The 13,225-nt window shown below is 42.2% G+C and overlaps 2 protein-coding genes across 2 annotated transcripts; one reads left to right on the plus strand and one right to left on the minus strand.

Annotated features, from left to right (window-relative positions):
• The first annotated feature begins 820 nt into the window (after positions 1-820).
• On the plus strand, positions 821-1,750 carry LOC116318432 (olfactory receptor 11A1-like). Its single transcript, XM_031737436.2, has one exon. The coding sequence runs from the start codon at positions 821-823 to the stop codon at positions 1,748-1,750; it is 930 nt and encodes a 309-aa protein (XP_031593296.2).
• Positions 1,751-12,295: 10,545 nt separating this feature from the next.
• LOC116318433 (olfactory receptor 142-like) lies at positions 12,296-13,225 on the minus strand. Its single transcript, XM_031737437.2, has one exon. The coding sequence runs from the start codon at positions 13,223-13,225 to the stop codon at positions 12,296-12,298; it is 930 nt and encodes a 309-aa protein (XP_031593297.2).

Genomic DNA, 13,225 nt, shown 5'->3' on the forward strand with positions numbered 1-13,225 from the left:
TAGCAGTACCAAGTGCTGCACAATTCAGAGCTCTCTGTGTTCAGCAGAGTATCTTGAAAAATGTCCTTCATTTTTGGCAAGCAGCAACAAATACCTCTCTCTACGTCTTAAGGCACATACTGGTACCCTACTGTTGTCACTCGTAATTACATTAGGAAATTAACAGTAAAAAGTATGTGGAAAATGGGAAACCAGTAACTTGAGAATGTTAAGTGTTTAACTGGGAAAACACGGGACAATCTGGGCAAAAAAACATTGTGTCCATTAACCAAAAGAAGCCCATAATAGTGTGTAGCTTTCCTTATTACAGACCTTGTTGGTCATAGAATCATAATACAAAAGCAAACATACAAACACATTCCACAAATAAAAAAAACCCCTCTTACTTCTGTGGATTCTTTATTACAGTGCAAAATATGATTATAGTTGTTTGTTTAGATAGCACAAACTTCCAAGGTTACCAAGAGGCCCTTCCTGTGGGATGTTGGGTAATAGGGTCAGTCTCCTGCTGTGGGCTTTCCCTGAGCTGAAACGGTTAAAAGGGAATGCAGAGTTTCCGCTCAGTTAGGAGGGGCTGACTGTGATCAGGTAAGGACAGCAGGTAGACACACTACGATTTACACAGTGGTCTAAAACTAAGCTGATGTTGATTTCACATTGAGTAATTTCATTTGAATATGTAAACTGACCACAGTTTCAGTTTGTCGATGCTCTAATTTGATGTTATGCCAAAGATTTTTTATATTTTTTCATAAAAACTGTTAAACTCACATCATCCGGTCGGCACTGTCAATAAGCTTTATCAACTGACATGGTAATCATGACAAACTCTACACAGTTCTCACATTTCAGACTTGCATTCTTGAATATTGGGATTTTCAAGTATTTATTTTTTATGCTTGTCATCTGTTTCTATATTTCAGTAGTTTGCACCAATGTCCTGCTGATTGTGGTTATCTGTGTGAACAGAAGCTTACATGAACCTATGTACATGTTTCTGTGCAGCCTGTTTGTGAATGCACTGTATGGTAGCACAACTCTGTTTCCACTGCTCCTGCTTCACATCATCTGTGATATTAATATCATTCCTGCGTCTTTATGTTACTTGCAGATTTATTGTATTCACTGCTATGGGAGTGCTGAATATCTAAATCTGGCTGTTATGTCTTATGACAGATATCTCGCTATCTGTTTTCCATTGCAATACAACACATACATGACACCCAAGAGGATTGCTATACTAATTGCTATAACATGGTTATATGCTATTCTTGCATGTGCTCTCATGATTTCTTTGAGTTCCACTTTACCGCTATGTGGGAACATTATTAACAAAGTGTACTGTGACAACTACTCTGTCATAAAGCTGGCCTGTTCTGACACTAAAGCACTTAATATATATGGAATTATTATTGTTTTATGCACAGTATGTTGTCCTCTGGTGTTCATGCTTTACACTTACATAAAAATCCTTAGAGTTTGTTCTTCTGGTTCCAAACAGGTGAGGCAGAAAGCTATCAGTACCTGCAGTCCTCATCTTGCCTGTGTGTTAAACTTTTCATGTGGAGCTTGCTTTGAAATATTACAGAGTAGGTTCAATATGAGCAGTGTACCTGTTTTGTTACGTATATTTCTGTCATTATATTGGCTAATAAGCCAGCCACTATTAAATCCTTTAGTTTATGGCCTGAACATGACTAAGATCCGCATTTTATGTAAAAATCTGCTGACACTTAGACCTTTAAATTGAAGTAAAGTTTTGCATAAAAGAAATCCTGAATGATTCTAGACATACATATTCTAAGGAGTTTCTTGGCTTTGGTCACACCTTAAGTCAACCTTAAGAAAAAATAGGCATAAAACCTTATTTCCAGGCAGCCATTGGTCTTTTAAATGGTTTAGGATGTTTGAATGTTACTATTTTATTCTCGACTTCTAGATTTTGGGTTAGAGTTACATTTTATGTTACATTTTTTAATTACTATGTCTGCTTGACAGTTGTGTAATTTCTGCTGACTACACAATAAAATGCCCAAAATAAAGAAATACTTGATCCATGAATGTTCCATGAAAGTTCCCGTCACTTTAAAGTGCTGTATTTAAAAAATATTTATCAATTCGTCTGCAGTTTTGCGCTGAACATCAATTCGAGTACCCGACCTTCTTGGAGTCCGTGGGTGGTGTTGTGTTCAAAACTTTTCAGAAGGAATTTCAGAAGGAGAAAGGTCTATCATTATAAAAGATTTAATTTGCTTTGGCAGTTAAAATGTTTGTTTACACAGTTTACACAGCGCTGTGGATCTCTGTGTGAACCAGCAGCATGCTTCACAAAAAGGATGACCCTCAAGCGGGCTGTACAACATCATATAGTGAGACAAAAGCAAAGATTATCGCAGATATCTTTCCCCCACATGGACGTGGCAATCTTGCTGTCTGCTGAGAATCATCCTCGTACCGCTGTGACCCCATCTGGTATCTGCTTCCTCCTCTCTAAGAGACACAGAAGGAAAACACCTCCCTGCCTAGCTTTGATAATCTAATGTTATTATCCATTGTTCTTCTACTGATTCTAAGTTCTGGTTCAGGATATCATGTTCGGGACTCTAACCCAGAGACTTATTCTAACCATTATCTGTGTGTAAGCATGTTTGCAATCAACCCTCTGCACTCTACATCATTCCTACAATATATCCGGACAGTCACACCGAACAAAGCTTTCGACCTTCAAAAGACGGAGTGCCAACTCATATGAGCACATTTGCAGTGTGTATATGCAAATGATTGAAATCAGCTTTCTTTAGTAGGAAAATAAAATATTTTCAACCCTAACAGTCGGTTGCTTGAGGGCGCTCCACCCGGGGACTCTGTCGTCATTCCGGGAGACTTCAACACTAATGTGGGCAACTACAGTGAAACCTGGGGGGAAGGGCCTGACTGACCTAAAACTGAGAAGTGTTCTGTAACTGGACTTCTGTGCAAAAGTAACACCCTAGACCAGATCTATGATCAATCTTATAATCGTATCATCGATCTGGGTTTGGTTAACATACGGGACTTTGGAGACAGCCTATGCGTACCAGCAGTCCAAGCAGAACGTGGCTTGTGTAGTGGCTGAAGCAAAAACTCAGGTCTTGGAGGAGTTCGGAGAGGCCATGGAAAAAGATTTTTGGACTGCCTTGAAGTTAATCTCTCAAATTGGAGGCTGGGCAACGGAATATGCAGGCTGCGGAGCATAAACAGTCCCTGGAAAAGGCTGCTCAGGTGCATGGTTCAGATTCAAACCGATTCAAACAGGACTCATCTTGGAACACAAATAGCCACTGGGCAGGAAACAAGGTTGTCAGGCTCGTAGTTTTCAGGCTGGCAAAGATTAGATTCACTCCTTGATTCAAAGTTCTTACGCCAGCTCCATCCAGCAAATGTTTGGCTGTCCTTTATAATTTTGATTTTACCTATATAGTTCATCTTTGAAAATGTGTTTGGTATCATTCTTTTCAGAACAACCTGTTTGATTTACAATTTTTTATTTTTATTTTGACATACTGTATTAATGCAGTTGACAGACAAAAAACACAAAGGAATGTACTGTGAAAACAACGTGTTTAAAGAACCATTTTCATAAGTTCAAATGCAAATTAAAATGAAAAAAAAAATGCATACCTTTTGCAAACAACAAAATTATATACAACTATTTACCTAATAATACAGCCTCGGACGTTTTTTGAACAACCATTGAAAACTACAGAACAATCAGGTGTCACAATAAGATGCCAGATAAGTGATTTGTGCCACTCAAAAAATAATTTCTGTCCACCAGAAGGCAGAGTGTATCACTGCTGGCAGGGCTGTTGGCAGCGGTGGAGGTGAGCAGGAAAGAGGAGAGGTGAGGATGGGTGATCGGCAGCAGAGGCAGGACTAGGACAGAAAACATGACTGGAGGAACCGTGAGTCGTTTGGTATCGGGCCGGGAGAGTTGAGGCTTGGGTGTGAAATTTATGGTTTTCAGGGCTTTTATCAGTTTTTAGTGTTATTTTTTAATCATTTTTATTGTTAAAAGAAGAATAAATCTTCTTTTTTGGGTACTGGTTTTATTTTGTTGTGTTTACCTGCGACACCTTAAAGGCCGGTCCGTAAAAATATTGTCGGACATAAACTGGTCCGTGGTGCAAAAAAGGTTGGGGACCGCTGACCTAAGATGCACAGCTTGAGTGAGGTTGGGATACATCTACTAAACCATGTGGACAGCTTTTTACATATCCAGAACCTCTGGACAGCCATGCAGGACCATATAGCATGCATATAGTTCTCAGCAGAGTTGTCTGTTCAGTAGATGTATATGTTTGAGTATAACAAACAACAATAACATACATTTTTATCACAATTTGGGGATACTGAATTTTGGAAATTCTGTTCCCCATGTAGGTATTTCTAGATTCAGTTGTGTGATGAATTTGATTATATTCAGTAAATTTACTGTTTCTGATAAAATATTTTTTATCAGCGAGGTTGCCGGACACTGGCGCCACCGGGCCCTCTGACCACCACCAGTAGGCAACAGGTGAAATGTCTTGCCCAAGGACACAACGACCGAGACTGTCCAAGCCGGGGCTCGAACCGGCAACCTTCCGATTACAAGGCAAACTCCCAACTCTTGAGCCACGATCACCCTACAATCGTTCACAGCCATTGACATGTCGAAGAGGTTAACACGTGAGGAGCGGCTCGAAATTGTGTTGTAGTAACCGGGTCATTGCAGCAGATTCCAATGCAAGACACCCTATGAGACCACCCATCTCCCATGCTACAGTTAGCAAACTGCTTGCTAAGTTTCGTGAAACTGGTTCAGTGTTGGATTTGCCAAAATGTGGACGCAAGAAAACTGTCACTAATGAAGAAACATCAGTGGCTGTCCTAGCTTCATTCAGCAAGAGCCCACAGCGTAGCACTCGCCGCATGTCACTGGAGAGTGGCATTAGTCGAACATCCCTTCGGCGGATATTAGCTACTCACAAATGGCACCCTTACAAACTCCAGCTACTGCAGCATCTCAACGAGGATGAACCAGATCGGCGCACAGAATTTGCAGAATGGGCAAAACAAAAATTGGAACAGGACCCTCAGTTCACGCAGAAGATTTTGTTCAGTGATGAGGCAAACTTTTATGTGAATGGTGAAGTTAACAAACAAACCACCGCTATTGGTCTGACACTAACCCACATTGGATGGAGACTGTTGGAAGACTGTTGGAACAACAAAAGTGATGGTTTGGTGTGGTATATTTGGTACAACGATAGTGGGTCCATTCTTCATCAATAGAAACCTCAAGGCCAATGGATATTTGAAATTGCTACATGATGATGTGTTTCCCCCCTTATGCACTGAAGCTGGCACGTTCCCTGAGTTTTTCCAGCAAGATGGTGCACCACCACATTATGGGTGCCAGGTCCGAGCATTCCTAGATGAACAGTTCCCTGGAAAGTGGATTGGTCGTCGTGGGCCAGTTGAATGGACCCCAAGGTCTCCCAATCTGACCCCCTTAGACTTTTATCTTTGGGGTCATCTGAAGGCAATTGTCTATGGTGTGAAGATACGAGATGTGCAGCACCTGAAACTACGGATACTGGATGCCTGTGCTGGAATTTCTCCTGCGGTGTTGCTATCAGTGTGTGAAGAGTGGGAGAAGAGGGTTGGATTGACAATCCAACACAATGGGCAGCACATTGAACACATTTTATTTTATTTTTTTTTAATAATTTTTTATTTTTCCATTGACATTCAGAAACAGACATTCACAGCATATACATCACATGAGGATACTTCTTGCATCTGTTGTCTGCCCTTATTGCCGAAATAGTATTTTAGTTTATATCCAGGTTATAAGAAGAAAAAAAAACTTACAGCCATAGCAACAGTTGAAACAAACAGGCAAAAAAAACAAAAACAACAACAACAACAAAAAAACTATGTATTGATAGGGAGTGATCTTACTCTTGCATACTCTCAGACATCATAACTACTGGTTTGTGAAAATAAAATCTGGCCTGTGAGGCGTGACATATTTGACCCAGTTTTCCCAATATGATGTAAATTTATCCAATTTGTGATTAACAAAAGCTGTTATCTTTTCCATTTTATAGATGTCCATTCGACCAAGATGGCGGCGCGTGAACAACGCGAGGCTCAGTGTCTCTCCAGAATCTGCTATTTAGCGGTTTTTTATCTACTTTTAACCGGATTATTCATCCAGAATTGCTGTGCGTTGCTGACCTACAGCAGACAAGAGATTCTGGACATCTGGACTCATAACTCCAACAGTTTTATCGCCGATCTCCGACTCATCCCAGAGATCTCCAGAACACCGGAGGCTGCCCACTCTCCCGGCCGGGCGGAAGTGCACGAGGCGGCGCCGAGAAGCGTAAACAAAGGCGAGGTAGGCGCGGAGGGCTACGGGCTAAGCTAAAGCTAACACCACATCGGCTGCCTTCACCCAATATTTTCCTCGCCAATGTCCGTTCTCTGGCAAACAAAATGGATGAGATACGGCTCTCCATCACTAACAACAGACGGATTATGGACTCAAATGTCATGTTTTTCACGAAACATGGTTGAACAACAGCTGCCCGGACAATGCTATCGAGTTAGCAGGACGCCACACACCGAGCCGACAGGCTAGCAGATGACTCGGCAAGACCAGAGGTGGAGGTTTGTGCATTTATATTAACAATGCTTGGTGCATGAACTCCACTACTACTGAGAGTCACTGCTCACCTAATGCGGAGTTTTAATGGTCAAATGCAGACCTTATTATCTCCCCAGAGAACTCACTTCGATCATACTCACTGCAGTATATATCCCCCCACGCTAATGCTAGGTTGGCCATGAAAGAACTTTCTGCAGCCATTAACAAACACCAGAATAAACACCCGAGGCTGCTTTTATTGTTGCTGGCGACTTCAACCACACAAACTTAAAGACAGTCCTCCCCAGATTCCCACCAACATGTCTCCTGCCACACCAGAGGAGACAAGACTTTAGACCATGTTTATTCCAACTTGGCTGGAGCCTACAAAGCAACACCCTCCCCCACATTGGACAATCGGACCATCTCTCCCTGTTCCTCACACCTAGGTATTCACCACTCATCCAACGTGTGAAACCTGCTGTGAGGACAATTAAAAAGTGTGGCCAGAGGGGACAGACGCAGTGCTCCAGGACAGATTTAAAAACACAGACTGGAATATGTTCACCACACAGACCTGGACCAGTACGCCTCATCTGTACTGGATTACATCTCGAAACCACAGACAGTGTCACCACCCAGAAAGCGGATCACCATGTACCCCAACCAGAAGCCTTGGATGAACCGGGATGTTCGTCTCCTCCTGAAGGCCCGCAACACCGCCTTTAGGTCAGGAGATGCACACGCCTACAGTACAGCCAGGGCTAATCTAAAGAAGGGCATCAAAAAGCCAAACACCATTACAAAAGAAGGTAGAAGAACACTTCTCCAACTCCAACCCCGACGCATGTGGCAAGGACTCCAGACCATTACAGACTACAGGACCACCAAACCCTCCCCACATCCTCTGATGCCTCCTTCCTCAACGAGCTCAACAACTTTTATGCTCGTTTTGAGCGAGGGAACCCCACAACCACAACCATAACAGACATGACGCCAGACCTCCAACCTCTGACTCTCTCCCCACCGATGTAGGAGGCGGTGCTGAGCAGGATCAATGTCCACAAGGCTGCAGGTCCTGATGGTATCCCCAGGCGTGTTCTCAGGCGTGTTCTGGGGGAGCTTGCAGGAGTCCTGACAGACATATTCAATCTGTCCTTGGCCCACGCTGTGGTACTGGCCTGCTTCAAATCCACCTCCATCGTCCCGATACCCAAAAACTCCAACCCATCTAGCCTCAATGACTACCGCCCAGTAGCCCTCACCCCATCATCACTAAGTGCTTAGAGCAGCTGGTCTTAGCACACTTCAAATCCTGTCTCCCCCACCCTGGACCCCACCAATTTGCATACCGCCAGAACAGGAGCACAGAGGATGCAGTGTCCATCGCACTGCACTCTGTCCTCTCACACCTGGACAACAACAACACCTACGCCAGAATGCTGTTTATAGACTTCAGTTCAGCATTCAACACAATCCACCCTCACAACTCATCAGGAAACTGACAGACCTGGGCATCAGTTCCCTCATCTGCAAATGGTTACTGGACTTCCTGATCAACCGCCCCCAACATGTCCGACTGGATAACCGCTGCTCATCAACAATCACAATGAACACGGTGTACCACAAGGCTGTGTGATGAGCCCTTTCCTCTACTCCCTCTTCACCCATGACTGCAGACCTGCTGATGGTTCCAACACCATCATTAAGTTTGCAGATGACACCACGGTGATTGGCCTCATCAGTGACAACGACGAGGCCGCCTACAGGGAGGAGGTGGATCGTCTGGCTGAGTGGTGCGACACAAACAACCTGCTGCTTAACACCGAGAAGACTAAGAGCTCATCGTGGACTACAGGAGGAATGCTGACCCACATCCACCCATCCACATTAAGGGGCGGCTGTGGGCGTGTGAGCAGCTTCAAGTTCCTGGGAGTCCACATCTCGAGGATCTCACCTGGACGACCAACTGCTCCAAGCTGGTCAAGAAGGCTCACCAGCGCCTCTTCTTCTTGAGGACTCTGAGGAAGAACCACCTGTCCTCAGACATCCTGGTGAACTTCTATCGCTGCACCATCGAGAGCATCCTGACCAACTGTATAACAGTCTGGTGCGGGAACTGCTCTGCCTCGGACCGGAAGGCGTTGCAGAGGGTCGTGAAAACTGCCCAGCGCATCGCCGGAGCACCACTTCCTGCCATAAAGGACATCTACAGGAAGCGGTGTCTGAAAAGGGCTGGGAAAATCATCAGAGACCCCAGTCACCCATCACATGGACTCTTCACCCTCCTGCCCTCTGGGAGGCGCTACAGGAGCCTCGGACTAAGACCACCAGGTACCGGAACAGCTTCTTCCCCACAGCTGTCAGACTCCTGAACTCTGCCTCCTGACATCTGACCCACGTTAAACTCATGGACTGAACATACACACACCCACAACCACTAGCACTTTACCACTACTGTATAGTTCTGTGTAGATAATCATTCTGTACATACGATAATTTTTAATCCCACAACTGTTTATAACTTACATAGTTCACATTCTGTATAACTGTATATCTCAGATTTCTGTATAGTTTTTATTTCATATTTATATCCTGTTCATAGCCTGTACATAGCTTGTACTCACTACAGCCTGTACATACTTATAGTTATAGAATATTCATAACATACTTCACACTGTGTACATTATAACATACCATAATAGACCCATTTCTGTAATATACTTACACATCTCTATTATTGCTAATTTATATTGTAATATATCTGTATCACGACTAAAGCACTTTCTGGATGGATGCAAACTGCATTTCGTTGCCCTGTACCTGTGACATGTGCAATGACAATAAAGTTGAATTCTATTCTATTCTATTCTATTCTATTCTATTCTATTCTATTCTAATGTCCATCCATATATTTATAGTTGGGCTCTCCGGTGATAACCATTTTCTGGTAATACCCTTTTTACAGGCCACCAGCAAAATATTTACTAAATGTTTATCCCTTTTCGGCCATTCCTGAGGTACGTGTCCAAAAAACATAGTCTTACTCTCAAGGGGTATTTCACATTTGAAGATATACTGTAGAGCGTTGTGTATTTCTCTCCAATAGTCCCTCAAAACAGAGCAATCCCAAAAAATATGGTAGTGGTTTGCACTTTGATTTCGACAGTTTCTCCAGCAGACAGGGGAGTTATTATCATAGTGGGACTTCTGGGAGGGTGTTATAAAGTACCTAATTAGGCTCTTCCAGCCGAATTCCCTCCATTTTTGGGAGCTTGTACACATCCATTGATACCTCCATATTGCCGTCCATTCTTCCTCAGATATATTTATCCCTCCTTCCTTCTCCCATTTTATTTTAATATATGAAGTTGAATGTGATGTCAAGTCCAAAAGACCCTTATGCAGACATGAAACAATTCTATCAATAGTTTCTGAATTATAGCTTTTTATAAACAAATCAATCAAACATGTGCCTGTCTTTGTTGCATTTTTCGTCTTCGTATCAACATAATGCCGTAGCTGCAAATATCGATAGAAGTCTTGTTTTTCTAATAAATATGTCCTTTTAAGCGTTTCAAAACTGAGCAATTTTCCATCTTTCATTATACTACATAGGTCTGTTATACCCTTAGCTATCCAATCCTTGAATCTAGAATCCAATTTATTAGGTATGAACTCTGAGTCATAAGCACACCAGTTAAGAGCTATAATGTTGGCCTCTAGTTTATGTTCCTTTATAACAGTTTTCCATGTTTTAAGGGTCCGTTTCACCCATGGGTTATCAATGTTATTTATGTAAGTTTGTAAATTATTATCAGCTAAAATTGCCTGGATGGGAATGGGCAACATTTTTTCCTCAAGGTTTTTCCATTGGACAGTGTATGATGGGTTACACCAGCATATCACTGCTCTCATCTGCACTGCAAAATAGTAATATCTGAAATAAGGCAAGCCCCATCCTCCCTTTTGCTTAGCCAGCTGTAATGTTTTGAGGTGAACCCTTGGTCTTTTACCTTGCCATATATACCTAGATAACATTTTGTCCCACTCATTAAACTGATTTTGGTTAATCTCTATTGGTAGGGTTTGAAATAGATATAAGAACCTTGGCAATATATTCATTTTAATAGAGTCAATTCTTGAGCTAAGGTTAAAGAAAGGAATTAAATTCCATCTTGCTATGTCGTCCTTTATTTTTTTATGTATAGGTAAATAATTCTGTTCAAATAATTTTGTAAGATCATTTGATAGGTTGATGCCTAGGTATTTAAAAGACTCTGTTTGCCATGCCAAGGGGTAACTACTTTTTATTTCTTCTGGTGGGCTATAATTATATGAGAGTAGCTGGGTTTTACCTATATTGATTTTGTACCCAGATAATTGGCCATATTGTTCAAATGAGTGCATCAATTTAGGTGAACACGTTTTATAAGTGGTCAGAAACTTGTAAATAACTCATGAAAGAATAAAGTTACGTTGAAACCAAGCACACCATTGTTTTTCTTGTGACATTACCAATAGGTTTGATGTGTCACATGGCCCTCTGCCTATTGAAAAAACAAAAGTTGTATTCAAGATGGCCGACTTCTAAATGGCCACCATGGTCACCACCCATCTTCAGGAGTTTGCCCCCTGTTACGTGCCAAGAGATGTGGCTTTGCTTTTGTGCTCTTTTTATCTTTCAGGTTTCAATCCTCCACCTATTGGCCAGTTCAAAGTTGATTGGCATGTGTCTATTGGCTGGTCTGGGCACAGTTGGCCAATCACTCTTCGAGGATCACTACAAACGAGTAGCCAGCTGGTGGCTGCTGCTTTATGACAAACAGTTGTGAAAAGGCTTCTTTGTATTGTGTGTGGTGGGAGGCTGGACAGGTAAGCTGGGGTACCCTATACACTGGCTGCAGTTTTAAACTGTTAGACACACTAGGTTATGCGGTTGATGCCACTTTTGTATGTTTTCACTGACCTTTGGTCGAGTAGCTAGGTAGGCCTTTTGTTTTGCATTTTTGTTTTAGTTAGGCCCTGGAAGCTATCGACCTTTGTTTGTTTTATTAATTTCTTTGATTTGGCTCAACCGCCCAGTCCTCCTCCCCCACCTTTTTCTTTTGTTAAGTTTGACTATCATGGCAATAAATAAGCAACCAATAAATCCTGCCTGATTCTTAACTGTCCTGTTGTCCTCCTCCTTCATTGATTGTGGTTGTCCGGTGTTGCTGTCTCCTTCCTACCTTTGCCTCCACCATGGTGGGGGGGACGTAACACCCCCTCATATATACTAATGTGCCACAAACAGGACTTTAATATCACCAACTTTTCACATTTTATTACGGTGTATCCATATAAATGGCCCACCCTGTACTCTTCCCATGAGAGATATAGGTAAAACTTTTCCTACGTGTGAGATCGTCCTCTAACATTTTTAGTAGAGGAATGTGATTCAAGTCTGAGACCCTGGTGGAAAATGTATACCTAAATGTACTGTAGTGGAGTGGTGGAGGTTTTCTGAAAATTACAATTCAGAGGCAGAATTTCTAAGAGAAGAAAAGTAATACACCATACACATATAGGCTTAAAAATGGTCAATAACTAAGGGCAATGATGCGCAACTTTATTTCAGAGGTGTGTGTTTGTTATCAGACTTTTACAGATGTTGCGGATTTTGGTCATTTTCAGGCCGTACATCACAGGATTGAAGAGCGGCTGGCATGTAAGAAAATATAATGATAAAAATATGCGCACCATGTTTGGCACATTTTTCATATTGAATCTGCTCTGTAAAATTTCAAAGCTTGCTCCAAAGGAAAAGTTCAATATGGAAGCCAGGTGAGGCGTGCAGGTACTGACAGCTTTCTGTCTCGTCTGATCAGAACCAGAAAAACAAACCAGCAGAATCTTCATGTAGGTGTAAAGAATGAAAAGCAAAGCACCAAAGATTGTGCTAAAAGTAGCAAGGAGGCCATACAAGTTGATCACAGTGGTGTCTGAGCATGCCAACTTCACAACAGAGTGTGTGTCACAGTATACTTTGTAAATTGTGTTTCCACACAACTGCAAAGGTGAAGTTAAAGACAGCAAGACAACCATTGCAAAACAAGGATAGAACCACGTTACAGCTATAAGTATGCCAATTTTTTTTGATGTCATATGTGTGCTGTATTGCAGAGGACAGCAGATAGCAAGGTACCTGTCGTAAGACATGATGGCTAAATTTAAATATTCTACAGCCCCATATGAATGTACACAGAAAACTTGCAGGAAACAAATATCAGCAGAAATAGTGTGAACATCAGAGAGGATCTGAACCAGGAGGGACGGAAACAGCCCTGTACTACCATACAGCTCATTCACAAACAGGCTGCACAGAAACATGTACATAGGCTCATGTAAGCTTCTGTTCACACAGATAACCACAATCAGCAGGACATTGGAACCTACAATGAAAATATATAAAGCAAGAATAACAATGAAGCACAAGTTAGTTACATGTCCTGTGTCAAAATATCCAGCAAGGGTGAAATATGAGGCCTGTGTGGTGTTTAACAT

Source organism: Oreochromis aureus, linkage group 14, assembly GCF_013358895.1.
Source record: "Oreochromis aureus strain Israel breed Guangdong linkage group 14, ZZ_aureus, whole genome shotgun sequence".
Classification (NCBI taxonomy): domain Eukaryota; kingdom Metazoa; phylum Chordata; class Actinopteri; order Cichliformes; family Cichlidae; genus Oreochromis; species Oreochromis aureus.